At 39.9% G+C, this 22,341-nt stretch overlaps 1 protein-coding gene across 3 annotated transcripts in view; it reads left to right on the forward strand.

The window, feature by feature from the left end:
- Positions 1 to 22,341, forward strand: part of RASD2 (RASD family member 2) — a 63,082-nt gene that overhangs the window by 14,106 nt on the left and 26,635 nt on the right. For all 3 annotated transcript variants that reach the window (XM_044074761.1, XM_044074751.1, XM_044074744.1), the window contains one exon: positions 7,913 to 8,200. In XM_044074761.1, the coding sequence (XP_043930696.1) occupies positions 7,927 to 8,200 (274 nt within the window). In that variant the 5' untranslated portion in view covers positions 7,913 to 7,926. The remainder of the gene's footprint in view (positions 1 to 7,912; positions 8,201 to 22,341) is intronic.

The following is a 22,341-nucleotide window of genomic DNA, read 5'->3' on the forward strand; positions in this document are numbered from 1 at the left end:
AGTGTGTCCACGCCACTTACTGCATGTCTTCGGAATGTGGGAGGCAACCAAAGCGCCCAGGGGGAACCCATGTGAACACAGGGAGGATATATACACTCTGCACAGAATGCACCCCACTCAAGAATCAAACCAGGGAACCTCTTGCTGCAAGATAACAACACTATCTGCTGTGCCACTGTGGTGTCCATTAATAAGCCTCCATCTTTTCTACTCTATAACCTTCTCTTACTGAATATGAGTTTTCTCGAGTTGCTAACACTCAAACTAATTATGTATGCAGATTATATGCTTCCCGTAAAATCCAGTGCTTCACACACAGGCCTACAAAATAAGTTACAGGATGAGTTTAAACAGCTGTCGAGTTGGTCTCTTGCCAGTAAACTTCTAATCAAGCCCAAGAACACTAATCTTAGGTTCTTCTCTAGTGCTAAGAAACTAGCAGCTATTCCACCCATTCTCGTAAAAGATTTAAGTAATAAAATGACACTTGATGCTACTGAACATTCTAGGCCTTATTCTTGACCCTGATTCTTCCTTTACACCTCACACTGACAATGTATCAAAATACAATTCTAACCCAGATGAAACTTTACTACAGAATCAGTCATCTTCTATCTCCAATGGCCTGCTTAGCCATTGCCAAAAATGCATTATTACTTAAACTGGAATATGGTGTCCCCCTCCTACTCTTACATTCTACACATAACAAAAAACAAGATTAAATAATAGATATTAAAATCTGCAGATTTAACCTACTGGGCGATCCTTTACTCCACCACTGAAAACTACTTGAGAAAACTAACAAGCTTTCTGTTACTAACAGGTGTACTCTATTAGTAAGTAATCTAATTTTCAAAGTCTTAAAGCAGAGCTACTATCTATCTCTAAAGGTAAAATTGCTATTCCAGAACAACATGTACAATCTCAGAAACTCTCAAGATAGCTTTTTCTAAAGACTTCATCCACTTTTCAAACTTGCTGTGAGAAAAAGAGCCTTTTCCAGACTGGGACCTGCAACCTGGTGTCACCTGCCTGTCGAAATCAAGAACCAAGAAACTACAAAATACTTCTCATCTGCAGGCATTTCCATGACACTAGTTAACACTCTGAAAGTTCAAATATCTATTATTATCAACTGCTGATCTTCTGACATTGTAAATATGTTAATGTGCATTCAATTTTCTGTATCCTCTATATAGCAACCAAGTTTTATTCTTTAATCAGAATTATTTTATATATAATCTGAACTGCATTTTATATTTGCAGATATGCACTTTTGAACAAACGACTGTCTCTCCAATCTGTGAGCGTGGGTTGTAGCTGAAAAGGGTCACGTGACAAGCTCACTTACTCAGTTATCAATCAGCAGTATATAAATATGCAAATCACATCCTGTAAGAACTTTTCCCGATAACCTCCATATACACACACTTGTATATCCTTCAGTTCTTTATCCTAGCCCTGTTTCTCATCCTGTTTTATCACTTTCACCATTCCATAGTCTGTGTTAATAGATGACTCCTTGTAATTCCTATGTTTTTTTTCCACTCAGCCTTTCTATGCTCCCCTCTCTTGCATTTCCCATCAGACTCCCTACCTCCTTCTGTAACACCCATTTTCCTCATCTTGAATTCCCTATTCTTACACTTTTGAGTATCTTTGTAAGTCTCCTCACATCACTATCCCACCTTCCCAGTCTGTCTCACTGGTCTGTTCTAAGCCAGAGTAAGGGCAAGCAAAGGATGCTGTTGCCCTAGGCACAAGCTGTATGGGGCATGACTGGTACTGTAAGAGAGGTGCCAGTCAGCTCCTGCAAGCAGTACTGACCTAGGCACAAGCTGTATGGGACATGACTGGTACTGTAAGAGAGGTGCCAGTCAGCTCCTGCAAGCAGTACTGACGTAGGCACAAGCTGTATGGGACATGACTGGTACTGTAAGAGAGGTGCCAGTCAGCTCCTGCAAGCAGTACTGACCTATCATTTTAGTGGCTAGAGTTGAGTATGGCTGCTTAAATGACAGTTAACTAATGTTTGTATGTTGGGAACTGTAGCAAGGATCTAGTATATCTGCTTGCTACAGTTTAGTGTTTGACACAGTTTAAGAACTATTTTGCAGGTACATTAAAGCTGTATGCTTTGTCTAAAGACTTTTTATTTTTGCTAACGTATTGAAAAGCGAAAGAGGTAATAAAACTTTTTGGGGGGGGCATGAAAGGGGAACAACATTGCACAGGACACCAATCAACTTTATTTCCTTGTCAGTTACCCCCTTTCTTTCCACATCTGCTCTTTCTGTGAACTCTACTGGATATTATATTAGATGAGTTGAAGTTCTTTTTTTGTGAGATTCTGTCTGAAACATCTGGCCAGGTATTTAATCTTATTAATGCTCTTTGATAGTCTAAGTATTCCTTTCCTCTACTGAAGTCTCAATAAGCATATATTGTATACTTGTTTACTGTGTATTTACCAAGCAGAAGATTTAGTTCACTGCTGCTACATTTCTTATTTTTTTCATGTACTTGTGTTAGTGGCCCAACAGGTAGCATTGTCAGCTTTAGTGTAGTAAAATTTGAAAGCCATGGGTTGGATTCCCACACCAGATGTTTGGATTCATTTCCAATACTGACACTGTAGCACAGACTAAGGTGCAACACTCCTGAGTGTGCCATTCTTTGGATGAGACATTAAAGCGAGGTTCCCACCTGCTTGAGTTGATGGTAGCTCAGCTGAGGGTAAATAATCACATAGCACTTATTGAGTAGTTCTTCATTGCCTGGCTAAATTTCCTGTAGTCAGTATGATACCATCTTGGCTCTCCCCTGGAAAGAGGGCACTGGTGTAGTGGAACTAACCCAGTTAACAAAGAGTAAATAAAAGACTAGTTTCATTAATTTGCATCTGTCTTTAAATCACATTATGCGTACCACATTCCAGCTGTTATTTTAGCTTGGATTGAGAATCAGTAACAGCATACTGAAGAGCAATGGTCACTTGTAATTGTATATATTTATCTGTGAAGTTCTTTAACTCTTGCTTAATTATATACATACAGGTGCGATTCTAAATACGTCTGCAGAAATTACATTTCTATTGTACACCTTTTCTTAGTAAACTGTGTTTCTGGTGCTTTTCTATCTGAGCTTCCACTGTATATAGGATAGGTTTTACCTAGTTCAAATCCCTGGTCAGCAAACTATTTTATTATTTTTATTTTACATTTGTTGACCGGGCTAGTCTAGCTGGACATATATCCGTTTACAGTAGAGGCCCGGGGAGAAAAGCTCCAGTATAGATAAAATTACAGTGATTTATAACAATTTTCTTAATAGATTTATACAAGGTACAAGAGAGGAAATCTATAACATTGAGAAAAATATTAAGTCAAGTTATTTTTATTTATTTTACATTAAACAAAATCAATCAATTAATAACTAAGTTCAAGAAGGGTAGTTTAAAACGTAATTAGTAGAAACTGTTCCTACAAAGAAGTCTTTATAGCTGTCTTTTAAAATACCGTAAGAAGATAGCCCATTTTTCACACTAGTTTGATTTAGTAGCATGGTTTAAGGCAAAAGAATTGCCTGGAAGGTGGACTGCACATCTGAGGATTGATGGATGACCTTTTACAGAATAGGAGGGCTATATTTCAGTGTTACTGTCCTCTGGGTGAGGCTTGTTCATTATACCCATTAAGAAAGTTAGATTTCCTAACAAGCGTCCCTAGCAGTGGTCAATTTCTTGTGTGCAAGTCACTACCTTCTGAGTCCCATTTCCCTGATAGGTGTTTCTCCATCACTGTTTGCTATTAAAATAATGGAATTGCAAGACTCTTCACTGTAAAAGGGTGCGTCCTTTATTTACATGGCAGTGTTACCCTGGAGTTAGTATATTTAATTGAGGTGGGTATGGGTGGTTGAAGTCCACCAAACCAGCTGGGGGGGCAAGGAGGCATTTCCTCCAAAAAAATACAATATGTATAAGTTTAATTCAGGGGGCTGTAGTTCAGTCATTTAATACTGGATAGTTTGATTTACAGTATTTTCCCTCAGCCTTGCACAATGGAACCATTCTAACTTACACCACAGTGCTCCATAAATCCTGGCAATACTTCTTATTATACCCATCTCTGCCTCCTTCATTCAGTCTAGTCTTGAAGTCCCAAATCATTCTACCGGACATCAAGGCATTCTTTTTCTCATTAAGTATATTTTACTACATGCACAACCATTTAAAGGACATACTACTTCCAAGGGACCCTGGTGGAATTATTTCTGCCTTTCCAGTATTAATCGTGAAATAAACTGTGTTAGTTACCTTGGCACTTTACCTCCTTGTTTTCCTGTAGAGTGTAGAGCAAACATAGCATCAGTCTTTTACACTTGGGATACTTTGTCTTCCATTTATGTAGTTCAAAGTTTAGTTTTCTGTATAAGTTGTCTTATTTAGCTTATACCAAGAAGCAGATGAGAAACACCTCTGACTGTATTAGGTTCCTTCGCTCCTAATGGGTGAGGCACTTTTATTTATCTGCTGAAATATAAAATCTCCCTTTCTTGCAGTCACATTTGATTTTCGACTGCATTAGTTAGCTCTTAGCACAGATCACAATGTGCTGCATTAATGATATTTAAGCTACTCTCATATATCGTGTCCTTAATATAATACACTTGAAATGTTTTTACTGCCTTATTTCTTGCCCTGTCATCCCTTATGTATTTATCTTACTCCTTTACATAAATACATGCTGCATGGCCCCTCTATGTAATTTTTTTCTCATTTCCATTTAACCCTTTATGAATAGCCCAGAAGCTTCTATTTTGCTCCGAGCATTCAGTTCATTTATGACCTTAGCACATCCTTTTATTTTGTATTCATGCTAGAAAGATTCAATGTTTAGCTAGCAGTCGTATACTTTCTACTGGATGTATAAGTCAAAGTATTTTAAAGCACCGAAGCATATGTGTAAGTCAGTATTTTACAGCCATAACCTAGAAAATTGAATTTTTAGTAACTTTTACACAGCATGAGAAACAGAGTTAAATTCATTGCTTAATTTCAGAAAGACGTTGGTAATTGCAATTAAGTTCAGGTTTGCTTCTGCATGATGGATTCTAGTTAGATAAAAAAACATCAAGAGTTAATACATTTGTAGATGTATCTGTGCCCTTTGTCTGAACTTTCATTCTTTACTTTAAGATCTTGATATTTTACTGATGTGTATTTTTGAACAAAAGTAGTAATTATTTTTATCCATAACAACCAAAATACATGAAGAAGAATGTTCTTTAACAAAATATTTGAACACAGATGATTAATCGGTAAGTTAAATAATATTTTCTCACTACATTTGTTGAAATAAGAGAATGTATTGCACTATTTGGCATAGCTGGTCCATCAAACGCATCCTTAAGCCGTGTCAGTGGTGCTGCAGATAACTCACTTGGCCTTTACTGCAGAAAGCTGTGGATTCTATTCCCACACTAGGAAGATGAACGGCTGACACTGCAGTGTAGTTTAAGGGGGTGCTGTATTCTTGAGTGTGTCATCATTTGGAAACAAGGTTAAACTCCAGTCCCATCTCCTTGAGTTGGTTTAAGCTCAGCTGGATGTAAAAGATCCCACACCACAGATCAAAAAAGTAGGGGCAGTGCCCTGGCCCAATTTCCCCCTCATAGTATCAATACCACCTCATCTCCCCTGAAAAAGTGGTTATTAGCCTAGTGGGTCAACAACGGATAAGTAAATAAAAAGCTTTTCCTCCAGTGGAGTTCTGGAAGTTTGCACTGCAACTTCCAATGGGTGGAGCCTAAGCATTTTTGACAGATTCAAATTATGTCCTCACATTTTAAACAAATGTTCATATCTCTGGAACCCTAGTCTTATGAAAGAAGTCTAAATGGCAAACGTCAGTACAAGAGAGAGGTAGAATTCTTTGGGTTCTATGTCTTAAACTGAATTTTATAAGTCTCAGTAAACACAATAACGATTACATTTCTAATATTTTGTAAACAACTTATAATATCTCAGCAACCACTCAAGTTGCACACATACTGTCAGCAGCATTTTGTTCAACTAGCTGAGAGCTTTCATATGAGGCTAAGGAGTTCTGTCTGTGTTACTTGTTTGTTTGATATAGTTAGAAACATGTGAAAATTATATCTATATAAATTAATATCATGAAACAGTTAATATCTGTTTGCTTCCAGTAGATAAAGGTCAAATATCAATGCAATTGAGTTTACCATTATGTAGGCTTCAAGATGAAATCTTTTAAACCTAAATATATATATATATATATATATATATATATATATATATATATATATATAGCATGGTTTTACAATTATTGATGCAAATATGGACAACCAATATTTGACACCTAGAAGCGTCAGTAGGAGTTAACTGCAGATGCACCTGGAGGCATCACTCGGATGTAATGAGTTAATATGTTTAGAAAATCTCTTTGTAATCTTAATGGCCTGAATCAATTTTCTTAAAAAATAGACTAGTCTTTAAAAGATAACTTTTCTCTGTTTAACCCATGACTAACAATATAATATTTGATCAAAGCTACTATGACCTTTAATTCAAAGAAATGCTGAACATTCATATTGTCCAGTGTAGGCTGGTGAATTTATGCAATGGTGAGAAAAATCTGATTCAGAGATAGGTATGGATGTGCTGAAAAACGCCTCATTATCATTTCATTGTCATATCTCTGAAAAGAACATCAGACTTGACTGAGCTAGTGTTCTTCCCAGCAGCCCATTCAAATTTAAGTATAAATCTATTCTTTCTCTAAAGTGTTAGACATGCAGCTTATGATTAACCATAATGCATATCTGAAACCACTAAGTCAGTAGCCTTTGCTGTATGACTACCAACATATTGTTAGATATGCAAAGGACAGGAAGCAGACTTAAAGGGCTTGATTATAAAAAGACTTGCTCTCAGTGTAAGTCAACACTTAACTGAGAGCAAGTGTTTTGGAATCTGGTCCCCCTAGTAAGTCTGTTTATAGATAGGCCTTACTCCGAAGTAAGTCACTTACACTAAGAGCAAGTATTTTGGAATCAGGGGAGACTTAATACTGAGAGCAACTCTTTTTTGAATCTGAACCAAAGGGTATGGGATTGATAATCTGATAAAAAGGATATTGGCTACCTTATACAATCAGTTTCATAAATAAAAAATATAAACTTGTATCAGCATGGGAACAATAGATTTTAAACATTTCTCTCAGAAATTAATTGAAAACCTTCAGTGATGTGAGATGCATGCTTGATGAGAAGCTTTTGTCGAGCAGACAACTGCTGACATTTTTTTGTCTATTTTTAAAAGCATGTCACCTGAATAATAGACTATAGTGCTGTACATATCAGTAGAACATACTGGTCCACATTTATACCCATAGTGCTCTGCAGCAGAAAACCCAATGAAATAATAACATTTAAGTGAGTTCATCACCATTATCTATCCATACATCCATCTTCCTCCTCCCTTTTTCTACGAGGTTGGGGTGTTTTATTAACTTTCACCATCTCTCTTGACTCAGTTCCACTCCTGCCTTCTTCGACACTCATGCCTGACTGCTGCAGATCTTCTCTGATAAGAAATGAGTTCAAATAACATAAAATAAAAAAAATGCACAATGAAAATAATGGAAGATAGTAGTATAAAGTAAGTAATCTGAAAAAAAGAAACAGAAGTAACTATAAATGCAACAGTATAAGCATTCTGTAATGTTACTAGGTGTCTTATTAAAAAACAAAAAAAGTTGACTTTCTGTGGTCCGACAACATTAATTTTAAACTGGTGTCTTAGCAGACAAAAATTTATTAGTTATTAAAATCACAATACCATAAAGATAAGACAAACAGTTATAATATCTTCCATTTTTGCCCACAGGTTAAAGAACCGCAATGATGAAAACCTTGTCTTCTGGGAATTGTGCTAGTCTGGATGTGCCAGCCAAGAACTCTTATCGCATGGTCATTCTTGGAGCTTCACGAGTTGGCAAAAGTGCTATTGCATCTCGGTTTCTGAATGGCCGGTTTGACGACCAGTACACACCAACCATAGAAGACTTCCATCGCAAAGTGTACAACATTCGAGGAGATATTTATCAACTTGATATCTTGGATACCTCAGGGAACTATCCATTCCCAGCGATGAGAAGACTGTCAATTTTAACAGGTATGGCAACAAGTGTGGAAAGACTTGATGCAATCCTTTCTATTCACTAAATGAGATGTAAATATACACTGAGCAATATTCAGACACAGAACAATAATAAGCGTCTCTAAAATTTGGAAGAAGATGCCAAGCTTATGTTGAAATCTAACTTCAGGCAACTGCTTGTTGGGATTAAAATTACTGTTAGAAGAGCAGATGAGAGCTATACAAAAAACGGGTGCATCATAAATAATTTGTCCATCTTTCTAGACTATAGTTTGTTCCTCACTTGCAGGATTCTACATCAAACAATGAAAGGTAGTCAACAGTGCCTTCACTGTTTCAATATATAAATGATAAACAGAACCTGTAAAGTGATTATCATTGATAGAAATCCATAAATGTATCACCACCAGCACTGTTTAGGCAATATCATCAAGCCCATAGGTTAACAGTGACATAATGTGATTCATCTCATTATCGTGTATCTTGAGTAGAACACCATACAGTTACAGGTAGCTACACTAGTGTTCTCCCTAACAGAGCATGCACTGTAATTACACAGGCACCTTCAATGACTGACACACTCACGTACACACACACACACACACACACACACACACACACACACACACACACACACACACACACAATGTAATGTGATTCATCTCATTATCATGTCTCTGAGTAGAACACCACACAGCTACAGGTAACTAGTGGAATTACACGGGCAATTTCAAAGACTGACACATGTATGAGTGTGTGCGCACACACACACACACACACACACACACACACACACACACACACACACAACTTCACAGTTCGTAGCTCCTGAGACCCTATTGGTCCTGCTGTTTCCACTGAAATGAATGGATGTAAGTCATCAAAAGATGGTATACACATTATTTGCTTTACTCCACCAAAACAGAGAGATATTCTTTGAAACAATAGTTTAGTCCAGTGAAGACCACCAGGGAAATGTACATGGCTAATTTGCATTAGTCATGCCACCAGACATCCAAACATCCACATCTGCATGTGGTATTCACTAGTGGGAGATTAGTGTCATTCTACATGGCAGTGCCATCTTTCTGAAGTGTTGTTTCACTGCACTCTAAAGCATAAGCCTGTATTGCATTGAATACATTTGCCCAAAGCAAAAATAATTTGAATTCTAAGATTTTCTTTAGGTTCATATCTCTAGGAAGGGTGTTCCACAATATATCAATTCTGTGCAGAAAAAAATCTTCAGACTAGATGAGATATTTTCAAGTACAAGGAAATGGCCAGTTCTCATTGTGTTTTGAACATATGCATTGAATAAAACACCAGGTACAGCATTTTCTTCCATGTCCTTGGTACATTAAAATAAGTCTTCCCTGTCAGTCTTTACAAAAAAAGTATACAAGTTGAGTCTATCCAGATGCTTTTTGCAACAAAGACAAATAATCTTGGTTATTATTAGAATGCTTTTTATTGAAATTGGCATTGTGGCTCTGTTTCTTTGTGGTTCTGTCCCACTACGTCAAGTTCAATAAACATTCTAATAATGACAGCGGAATAAAATTTTAGTCTTTTAAATCAATTAATTAATGTCCCTCTGTCACTAGTGAGACAGTACACACACACACACACACACACACACACACACACACACACACACACACACACACACACACACACACACACACACATTGTCCTTCTGTCATTAGCGACATCGAACCTGGTTACCGTGCATTTCAGCTTCAGAGACTGGCGAGGCGGCTTCACTTCAGTTTTGGATTGGCTTAGCGCAATAGCGGATTTTATACCTGAAAAAGCAATGAAATGTACATTAAGAAAATAAAATCAGCATTACAATGAAAAATATCAGAATTAGGATGAAACATTTTGGTTGCATGGCTAGACTTATAAAGGCCACAATGGTAGTAAACACCTGTGACCCTATCTTTAAATAAAGGTAACATGACCTTAGCCTGTCAGTTAGTAACTGTACACAGAATAGTACCCAAGATGTAATAATATTTTCTGATTACCATTTGAACATTTAATTTTCAAACTCATATGGTTATCCATCCAGATCATGACAGCTGTGCGCCTCACCAAAACATGAATATCGGTAGCATATTATAAAATGTATTATTATTCTCAGCCTATTATTGCACACATTTTGATGGTTAAATTTAAGTTGCTGAGATTCTGGCCACAAGTTTACAGCATCACAAAGATGTTGAAGGCTGATATGCTCATTGAGATATGCCCGCTTCCCTGCTATTTTTATGTCATTGGCAAATGTACTGCACCAGGCAGAATGGATTAAGGATAATGAAGACATAAATATATTAAATAAGTTTGGCTGCATGGCAGAGTCCTGTTGAACCATTTTATAAACATTACTAGCAGGAGAGAAGTGGCTTCTTATTTTCACCACACAGGAGTGTTTGTGGATTTAGTTTTGATTCCATCCATCCATCCATCCATCCATCCATCCATCCATCCTCCCATCCACCCATCCATCCATCCATCCATCCATCCATCCATCCATCCATCCATCCATCCATCCATCCATCCATCCATTCATCCATCCATCCATCCATCCATCCACCCATCCATCCATCCATCCATTCATCCACAACCCTCTTTTTCCCATTTTGCACATGGGGTTGGGGTATCACTTCTGCAGTGACAATCCCCTCAAGCCAAGGTTTACACCACTGGTGGCAATTTTGAATCCGTTTTATAACAAATTAATCACTTTGTTACTTTCTAAAATTTGCAAGATATTATTATGCGGGACTGCATCAAATATCTTAGCTAGGTCAGTGTAAACTGCAACACCGGCATCAAGGGCAACAAAAACTGAACTATAGAAGCCAGTCAGGGTGGTTAAAGTAGAATGCCCATTCATAAAATCATGTTACCTATGTCTGAGAGGTCTGTTATAGTGGAAGGAATTAATGTTAACAGGACTCATTCAAAGCATTTACCTGCCATGTTTGTCAGCCTTAAGGGTAGGTAATTAGTAGCTGCAACAGTGTCTCCTTCCAAGCACTGAGAATAAAGCCAGTGAACAGTGATAGCTGAAATAAGTAAGTAAGCATGAGGGCCAGTGATCTTCTGCTTTTACTACAAAATGTTGAGGCAAACCATTTGATCCCCTGCAGCCAGATTACCTCTCATTTTAATCCAGGGCTGTCCAACATATATTTTAATAATGATGGGGCAAGTCAGACCATTAATAACTTTTAGATGATAACTTATCAACCTAATAAGAAGGGGGTGTACAGGAAGGTCTCAGAAAAGAGTTGCATGATTGCTGGAATGTCTGTAATAAACTTATACCTAACTTGCTAGGAAATGTTCTTAGCTGAGCATTTTGCTATATCTCTAACTAGGTTATAAAAAGTCTCATGAATTTTAGCAATGTTTTCTCACTAACTGAAGTTCATATGTGGTCTTACACCTCCTAATCATAGTTCGCAGTGACTTTGTGTGATGTGGCATGTATTATCTTATTTTATCCTTTTGGAAATAACACTTTTACTGACTCCTGTTATCTTTTCTTTCTACATAACTGTTTCTTTTATCATTGTGGAACAACTTTGTAATTATTACCTGACTTAACCATGAGACTGCTCTTTTTTTTATAAATTTTCTAGGCCTGTTTAAGAAAATTTCCCAACAATCACTAATGGTATCATTCTCTATTTTGTTTTGCCAGTCCCATGTTATGAAGTTATTATTTAACATATCCTAACCCTCCTGGTAAAATGTCCGTAACAGTTTGTGCTTTGGCCTATTTCTATTAGCACTATTTAATGTTATGGTGCAAAAAATACTAATGTAGTGCTTGGAACATGGTGATAATGCTCCAATATTGTGAAAAAGACAAACTAGTAGAGTGAAACCCAATTTTCACAACTATTAAGATTAGATATAATGCTAGGCTGTTAAATCTGCTAATACTTCTCCAGCAAATGACAGCAGCAGAGTTCATAGGTTCATAGGTAGGTGCTAGGCCATCGGCCCAAGGCCCTCGTAAGCCTAGCCAGCAAAGTACCATAGTTTACTCCACCCAAGAAAGTTATTTTCCTGTGCCCCTGTCCAGCAGAGACACAGAAGTGATCCCCAGGGTGTATTTCCTTATTTCCCATCCACTCATCAAGATTTTTCTTGAAGAGTGATAATGAAGAACTTTGCTTGACATAGATGGGTAGCTTGTTCCAGAGTATAGGAAGTCTCTGGGACAGGAATCTATCCCTCCAGTGTGTCCTGTTTATTGTGGTGACAAGGTTTAGGTCCCTAGAGCGTGTACCTTAGAGTGATTTGGATTTCTTTAGGTGTAGCATGTCCAACAGCTCTGGGTTTGACATAGCTTTAAATGTTAGGCAGAGATCACCTCAGAGTAGGCAATATGCTACAGAGTAAAACTGGAGTATTTTGAGGCGGTCAGTGTAGGGCATTTGTTTGAGGCCAGTAATCCTCTTTGTGAAGTACTTCTGTGGCCTTTCCAGCTGCTGCAGATGTCTTGTGAGGTACATTCCAAAAGGGGCGTTGTACTCTATAATGGGTCTAATGAATGACGAGTAGAGGGGAACAATGACCTCTTTTTTCCTGGCTGAGAACGCTTTTATGATGAGGTGTGCCACATAGAAGGACTTCCTGACTACTGTGGCGATGTGACTATCAAAGGAGAGACTACTGTCCACCTGGGTCCCAAGGTCTCTTATCACACATTCGGTGTTAAGTAGATTGCTGCCTATGTGGTAGTTCATGGGTACAGAGTTTTTACCAAAGGGGATGACACTGCACCTTTTGGCATTGAGCTTGAGGCCATGGCTCTGACACCAGGCATCTGTCTCAGTGAGGCCCTTCTGTAGGATGTCCACATCATTTGGGGACTTGACTATGGCTCCTAGTTTGCAGTCATCTGCGAACTTCATCAGCCAGAGGCCTTCTGTGTTAGCCTGTACTTCAGAGAAGTAGATACCAAACAGGAGAGGTCCCTGGACGGAACCATGTGGCACTCCACTTGTCACTGCCTTGAGGTCAGATTTGGAGTCTGCAACTTTCACAGTGCGGGTTCTGAAAGTGAGCCAGTTGGCAACCCATCTTGTGATGTAGGGATTTATACCTAGTTTAGTGAGTTTAGCTATAATTCCAGAATGGGGGATGGTGTCGAAAGCCTTGGCGAGGTCAAGATAGGCTGTGTGAACCACCTTACCCTCATCCACAGCTTTGGTGACTGCCTCAAAGAAGTCGATCAGGTTCAGGAGGCATGATCTGCCTTTCACAAACCCGAACTGGGTGGGATCCAGAGTTTGGAGGTTACCAATGTTTTTGTTTATGAGTTCCATGATGATACATTCCATGGCCTTGCAGACCAGGCTCGTCTGGCTAATAGGTCGATAGTTCCCAGGATCAGTGGTGGCTCCCCCTTTGTGGAATGGGATAACTGTTGTTGTGTGCCATTCAGTGGGCACAAAGCCTGATGTGAGGCTATTATTGAACATAGTGCTTAAGTGGGGAGCCAGTTCGTTCTGAAGTTCGTGTAAAACGCAGCCTGGGATGTTGTCCAGTCTCATGGATGCTGTGTTTTTGGCTTTAGAGGGTGCAGCTTTTACCTGCGTAGTTGTGATTACAGGGACTCTGCATTCTTCCTGTATAGATATGGGCCCTTTAGAGGGTGAGAGGGGGGTAAAGTTAGCACTGAACTGATCTGCCAGGATGTTGGCAGTATTGGTTGGTTCTGTAATTTTCATGCCTTTGTGCTGTAACTCAGAGCAGATCTGGGTGTTGCTATCTAGATTTTTGACATAGCTATAGAATGCTTTGTGGTTGTCCTTGGATTTAGTGGCAATTTGGTTTTCATAGCTAGCTTTGGAGGATCTTATAAGGGATCTCAGCCTCTAACTGAGGCTGACCAGGGAGCTCCTCCACTCATGGGATTTTACTCTCTTTTGCAACAGTTTCTTCCTTCTGTTGTACAGTTTGTTTATGGCAGGGGACCACCAAATTGGCTTCCCTTTTTTGGAGGATAGCATCTTGGTTCTGTTCGGGATAGCACGATCCATGCACTCGTGTAAGTGCTTATAGAGTGTATTTGTGTAGGATTCAGCAGTTGTAACTGCATTGTCCATCTGCATGGGTGTCATGAAGTTCACCACTTCTGTCTTAAGAAGCATGAAGTTGGCTTTAGAGAAATTTTTTACTGTGGTTTCCTTAATGGGGGGTGGGGGCGGGATGTGGATATCAAGGGTGATAAGCTTATGGTTGGATTGGACCAACAAGGAGTTGACTTCAGGTGTGGAACACTCATGTTGGTAATGACTAGGTCTAGGATATTGTTGCCCCTGGTGGAGGTGTGGATAAGTTGATCTAGGGCATTGGAGTTTATGAAATCCAGAAAGCGGTGAGCTAAGGAGTTGGTACACATAGGTTCATAGGTTCATAGGTTGGTACTAGGCTATCAGCCCTAAGGCCTCTGCAAGCCTAGCCATAACAATTCCCTGGAAATTTTTTCCCACAATGTTTACTTCTCTGGGCCCCTGTCTAGCCGGGCGACTGACATGATCCCCGGGGTGAATTTCCTATCTCCCATCCAATCATCAAAGTTCCTTTTGAAGAGGGCCAATGAGGTGCTCTGCTTAACATGTATGTGCAGTCTATTCCAGAGTATGGGGAGTCTCTTGGTCAGTAACTTATCCCTCCAACATGTTTTGTTCATTGTGATGATAAGGTTTAGATCCCTGGAGCGTGTGGCTCTGAGGGATTGGGATTTCTTTAAGTGGAGCATGTCCAACAGCTCAGGGTTTTACATGGCCTTGTATGTTAAGCAGAGATCACCTCTGAGTAGACGATATGCCACAGAGTATAGCTGGATTTCTTTTAGATGGTCAGCATATGGCATCTGCTTTAGGCCTGTGATTCTTTTAGTGAGGCATTTCTGTGGCCTTTCCAGCTATTGCAGATGTCTTATGAGGTACATAACAAATGGGGCATTATACTCTATAATGGGTCTAATGAGGGATGAGTACAGTGGGACAATGACCTCCTTTTTTCTGGATGAAAAGCCCTTGGTGATGAGGTGTGCCACGTAGAAGGATTTCCTGACTGTTGTGTCAATGTGGTTATCGAAAGTGAGACCACTGTCCACTTGTGTCCCTAAGTCTCTCATCACACTTTCAATGTTTAGTGTCCTGCCACCTATGTGGTAGTTCATGGGTACATGTTTTTTTCCAAAGGGGATGACTATACATTTCTTGGCATTAAGCTTGAGCCCATGGCTCTGGCACCAGGCATCTGTTTCTGTAAGGCCCTTTTGTAGAATATCCACATCATTTAGGGATTCAGTAATGGCTCCCAGTTTGCAGTCATCTGCAGACTTTGTTAGCCAGAGTCCCTTAATGTTGGCCTGTACTTCAGATAAGTAGATGCCTAACAAGAGTGGTCCCAGGACTCCACTTGTCACTTGTCTGGAGCTGGATTTGGAGTCGGCTACTTTTACAGTCTGGGTTCTGTCAGTAAGCCAGTTGGCAACCCATTGAGTGATGCAGGGATTTATGCCCAGCTTAGTAAGTTTATCTATGATTCCAGAGTGGTGAGGGATGGTGTTGAAGGCCTTGGCGAGGTCCAGATAGGCTGTGTGGACCTCCTTACCCTTGTCCACAGCTCTGGAGACCAATTCAAAGAAGTCAATCAGATTCAAGAGACAAGATCGGCCCTTCACAAACCCAAACTGGGTGGGGTCCAGTGTCTGGAGGTTGCCAATGTCTTTGTTTATAAGTTCCATGCCCTTGCAGATCAGGCTTGTCAGACTGGTGGGACGGTAGTTCCCGGGATCCAAGGTGGATCCTCCCTTGTGGAGCGGGATAACTGTAGCTGTGCACCACTCAGTGGGCACAAAGCCTGAGGTGAGGCTATGATTAAACATGACACTTAAGTGGGGTGCCAGTTCATTTTGTAGTTCATGTAGTACACAGCCTGGGATGTCATCTGGTCCCATGGATGCTGTATTCCTAGCTTTGGAGAGTGCTGTTTCTACCTGTGTGGCTGTGATTATCGGAATTTGGCAATCTTTTGGTATTGAGATGGGCCCTTTAGGGGGTGAGAGGGGAGTGAAGTTGGCACTAAATGGATCTGCCAGGATATTGGCAATATCCTTGGGATCAATATATTTAATGCCATTTTTTTGTAGTTCAGAGCAGATCTGAGCATTGCCATTTAGATTCTTGACGTAACTATAGAATGCCTTGTGGTTGTCTTTGGAATCTTTGGCAATTTTATTTTCGTAACTAGCTTTTGAGGATTTTTATGAGGGATCTCAGCTTCTTACTGAGGCTGGTGAGGGAGTTTTTTGCATCCTGGGATTTTCCTCTTTTCTGCAACAGTTTCTTCCTTCTGTTGTATAGTTTGTTTATAGCAGGGGAGCACCAGATTGGCTTCCTTTTTTTGGAGAAGAGCATCTTGGTTCTATTTGGGATGACACAATTCATGCATGAGTGGATGTGCTCGTACAGTGCCTTAGTGTAGGATTATGCAGTAGAACTTCCAGATCCTGTCTGCGTGGGTGTTGTGAAGTTTGTCACTTCTGACTTCAGTAGCATGAAGTTGGCTTTGGAGAAGTTTTCCCAGTTAATGGTGGGGTAGTTGAAGTCGCCCATTATTAGGGTGTTTAGTTCAACCCTAATATTTTCCAGTACATGAAGAAAAGAGGAGTGGGAATCCTGGGGCATCGTGGGGGATCTGTAGCAATCTACAATTTGGATTGCAGTTTTGCCCAGAGTTAATTGCACTTAGATAACCTTGTATGCATTATGCTGAGCAACTAGCCCGGAGGTGTGGATATCCTTAATGAATATGGACACACCTCCGCCTTTGGTGTTTCGGTCCAGGTTACATGGCCAAAAAGTGTGGTATGAGTTATAGCCTGGTAGTGCAGGGGTGCTGTCTGGAGCCTTGAACCAGGTCTCAGTCACTGCACAAATATTGAAGTTCTCCATTTTAAAGAGTGCCTCGATTGAGTGCATTTTGAGATTTAGACTTCTAGCATTGAGTAGCATTACCTTCAGTTTTTGTTTGCCTGTTCCTGTTATGGTGGTGAATTTGTTATTTGAACCCTGCCTAAAAAAGGCACTATAGGGGCAGCAAGAGCCTTAGCCAGTATCCAGAATCCCAGGGGTGGCAGGTGCAGGCCATCTGTGGCAAAGCATCGTGGTCTGTCGACCAGGTCATCCCAAGCAGACAGATACTGGATCCCCTTAGAATGACACCAGAAGCTTAACCAATTGTTGAAGTCAATAATTTTGTCCTTGTACTGCAGCATCATTCTGGGTGATGGCAGAATGCTACTCAGGGCTAGGTTCATACCTGCCTGGGCTACAAGATCGGAGAGCTGTTCCATGTCTCTTTTCATGTAGTCCAGGAAGGTACGTCTCAGGTCATTCGCACCAACATGGACAATGACAGAGTTATATTTGTACTTGGTGTGGAGTGACCTGAGTGCGTGGGTTATGTGGCGGATCCTGGCACCCGACAGGCAGCTGACAGTAACCTTCTCCTTGTCTAGCCTGGTGAGTTAAAACCAGATTTCTGTCTGTCTGCTGTCTGTACCAGTAATCTGTCCCAAACTTTCCTTAACATAAAACAATATGTTACTCTGTCTTTCTGACAGCACTTGCTAGGTGCTAAGTACTGTTGGGCTTTGAAAGCTGACAAAACACTTTGAGGTTTTTTTTTTAAATCGAGCTTCGCTCTTGGGGTGAATTTTTTGGCATCCATGTCTGAAACACATAATAAGCCAGTTATGATCAGAGACCTAGTCATAATAATGTGTATAGACAAAGCCATCTATTCTTATATCTTAATAATAGACAGGGTTGTGCCTAGGTTTTAAGTTGATGCTCTATGAGAGAAGTTAACATTGTTTGTGTGTAACTCTTTTGTACTGGGTGGTCTAATGGCCACTGACTATACCTTGTAGTTGTAACAATTTATACTAAGAGAAGTTATAACCCTGCTAGAACAAAAAAAAAAGTATTGTTAAACATAGTGTCAATTGGTTACTGAAATCCAGAATGCTATCTAGCCATCATCAGAGTTTTTTGAAAGCAAACAGCTGTCAGTGTAGCTTTCTTCGGTTGTACATTCCCTGTAATTCAGATTTGGATTTAACTGTATTTGAACAGGTGCACTTTTTGATGATAATTCTAGTATTACTCAGGATGACTTTTAGTAGTTTTCCCTTGTTACTCCTTACTGCAACCTTAATGAGGGGGCTTAAAATTACCTCTAAATAACCCTTGTTTTCCAAATGTAGACATGCTCAAACTTAAGTTTTAAACTTAGCCTTCTTATCCAACTTTTAAAAGCATTTACCAGTTTGAGTATGTGACCTGACATATTTGGCGAGGGCAAATATCATTAACCACAGACTATTCCTCTTTAGCCAGGGCGTAATATACATGGGGGATGGGGCCATAAGATGCCATGATATCAATAACAGTCTTCCCTAAATATTAATCCCAGCTTCCATAATTAAGTTACAGTTAATCTAATATAATTACTTAAGTGACTTGATTTCTTACAGTTAGTAGCAGATAATGGCATTATCTCAGCTGAGTTAGTATTCATATAGCATGTTTGACACTGACAGTTGAAACCTCTACATATGTGGTCATTCAGACAAAAGTTTCCAAATTACCAGTAATGTATGAAATATGAATTTTATATGTAAAAATATATTTGAACAGTATTTCAAGCCCTGATGCTGAATTAGTGCCTAGTTCAGAGAACAATTTTAATAAATCAGTAAAGATACATTTTTATTAACCACCTAAAAGCCAAAATAGCAATTGGGTTGACAGACAGCTAATAATTTAGAAAGGAGACCACTCTATTTAGAGAATTAAGTGTAATTTAATGGCATCATTTAGAGCTGCTAGTGGTAGTAATGTGTACTGAATAATCTGTAACTAAAACTAGTAGTTAGAAATTAAGGAGCACATATAAGAAATAGTCTGCTTCACATGGATTTATGACTAGGGATACCTCAGACACAAACATTGCAGTGTTATTGCATTTCTTTATTGACCTCTTCTGTACTTAAGGATGTGTCCATTTCAAGAAAAGCTATGGTCAAACATATTTACAACTGCTAATGCATTTCATGGGTTGTATAATGTAATACAATAATTGGATGTAATACAGGAATTGCATGCCAGACTGAATAATCTGTCTTTTGTTTATCTGTGCACTGTATTAAACCTTGATCTGGGAATAAAAAATATGTACATTAAAAGGCTATGACTAACCCACATAGACCATCTAAGGCAGAACTGATAGGCTGAACTTAAATCACAGCATCCATATTCCATTTTATGACTCTAAATATGATTTTCTTGCCCCTTACTGACATTATATTGACTGGTTGACTTTGTTTGGCATCATTGCTATCACCATAGCCCTCAACCATTTTATCAACACTCTCAAACCAAAACTTAATGTATACAGTAAATCAACATATTGCATAGGGAAATAAATCCTTGGCATACTTGTGAGCTAAATAAAGGTCCTACCAAACACCCTGATATTGGGTGATTTCAATTACCTAAACATTAACTGGGAGAACTACTCAAGTACTTACTCCCTTTCCCAATATTTCCTAGAATTTATAAACTCAAATGCCCTGGATCAACTGGTCAACACCCCCATCAGAAGTGACAGCATATTGGACCTGGTCATCACCAACATGGGGGACCGATGTTCCACACTGGAAGTCAACCCCTCGCTGGTTAGATCTGACCAAAAACGAATCACTCTGGATATCCACATTCTGCCCCCACCCCCGGTCAAATAAACCACCGTGAAAAACTTTTCAAAAGCAAACTTCACGTTACTTAATACTGAGGTGGAAAGTTTCAAAGCCCCCATGCCAAAGGCTAAGGCTGTCCAAGCTGCAAAATCCTTTATTAATGCACTCTGCGGGCACCTACAAGAATGCATGGATCGTGGTATCCCAAGCAAAACCAAGACTCAATCCTCTAAGAAAAGGAAATTGGTCTGGTGGACCCCTGCCATAAACAAGCTATACAATAGAAGGAGGAAACTAGTACAGAAAAGAGTAAAATCCCAAGAAGGGGAGACATCCCTGATCAGTATCAGCAAGAAACTATGATCCCTCATAAAATCATCCAAGGCTAGCTTAAAAATTGCCAATGACTCCAAAGATAACCACAAGGCATTCTTTAGCTATGTCAAGAATCTAAGTGGCAATTCTCAGATCTTCTCAGAGTTAGTGCAGAATGGCACAAAATACACTGAACTGACCAATATTGCCAACATCCTGGCAGACAGGTTCAGTGCAAACTTCACCCCCCCCCTCTCACCCCCAAAAGGGCCCATAACCATACCAGAAGAATGTACTGCCCCTGAAATCACAGACACTCAGGTTAAAACAGCCCTCTCCAAAGCCAAAAACACAGCATCAGTGGGACCGGACAGTGTCCCAGGCTGTGTCCTACATGAGCCCAAAGATGAACTAACCCCTCACCTCAACACACTGTTCAAACTCAGCCTCTCCACAAGCTACATGCCCATAGAGTGGCACACAGCAACGGTTATTCCACTCCACAAAGGTGGAGCCACAACAGACCCCAGGAACTATCGCCCTATAATATATATAAGCCTGGCTAGGTTGGTCTAAAAGGCTATGGAGCGCATCATCATGGATCTCATAAACAGAGACATTGGGAGCCTCCAAACACTGGACCCTACCCAGTTTGGCTTTGTTAAGGGCAGATCATGCCTCCTAAACCTGGTGGACTTCTTTGAGACAGTTACCAAGGCTATACACGAGGGAAAGGTGGTCCACACAGCCTACCTAGACCTTGCAAAGGCCTTCAACACCATTCCCCATTCAGGTATTATAGACAAGCTCACTAGACTGAACATAAACCCCTACGTCATGAAATGGGTTGCCAACTGGCTCACGGACAGAACCCACATGGTAAGAGTTGCAGGAGCTAGGTCTGACTCTAAACCGGTTACAAGTGGCATTCCCCAGGGCTCAGTCCTAGTTCCTCCTGTTCGGCATATACTTCTCAGAAGTACAGGCTATCACAGAAGGACTATGACTGACCAAGTTCACAGACGACTGCAAACTAGGGACTATAATTGACTCTCCAGTGGACACATACATCCTCCAAAAGGGTCTCACTGAGACAGATACCTGGTGTCAAAACCATGATCTCAAGCTAAATGTCAAAAAGTGCATAGTCATCCCCTTTGGAAGAAAACAAAGTACCCACAAACTGCAACATAGGTGGTAGCCCCCTAAATATGGAAGACGTAATAAGGGATCTGGAGACCCAAGTAGATAGTAACCTCTCCTATGATAATCACATTACCAAAGTAGTTAGAAAATTCTTCTATGTGGCCCACCTAATCACAAAAGGGTTTGCATCCAGATCAAAAGAGGTCATTGTGCCCCTGTACGCATCACTCATGAGACCCATCATAGAGTACAACTCCCCATTTTGGATGTATCTTACAAGACACCTGCAACAGCTGGAAAGACCACAGAAGTACCTCACCAAGAGGATCACTGGCCTCAAACAGATGCCCTATGCAGCTCGACTGAAGAAACTCCAGCTGTACTCAGTTGCATACCGCCTGCTCAGAAGTGATCTGATATGCACTCAGGAACATTCTTATCACAATTTTTTGTGCTTTCTAGTCATTTAGAAAGATTGCACTAAGTGCACATGTAGTCTACACTTTGTGATAACCTTTATGAATCCCTGTCAGTATTTAAAGTTGCATGAATATCAGTAGGAAAACTAGGAGGAAGAAGGTGTGAGTTATGTCTGTGTTGTCTGTTCACACAACAGTGTACACTTAATGTAGGTGTTATGGAATCCCAAGGATTTATATCAATGCATTATTCCTAGCTCTGTGTAAGTTTTACTTGTGATATTTATGTAGCTATAAAATGACAAAGCACTACCCAAATCCAACCAAGGCAGCATTACTTAGGGTGGCATAATGTAGTCTACCATGTTAGGTTTGTTTAGTTAGTTAGTTTTCTGACTTTTTCTTTTACTGGGAAAGTCTAACTGGACCAGAAAGTGCCCATTTTCAGCAGAGGCCCAGGGAGAAAA

The sequence above is a fragment of the Protopterus annectens genome, chromosome 1.part1 (assembly GCF_019279795.1).
Source record: "Protopterus annectens isolate FY-2018-M chromosome 1.part1, PAN1.0, whole genome shotgun sequence".
Lineage (NCBI taxonomy): Eukaryota > Metazoa > Chordata > Ceratodontiformes > Protopteridae > Protopterus > Protopterus annectens.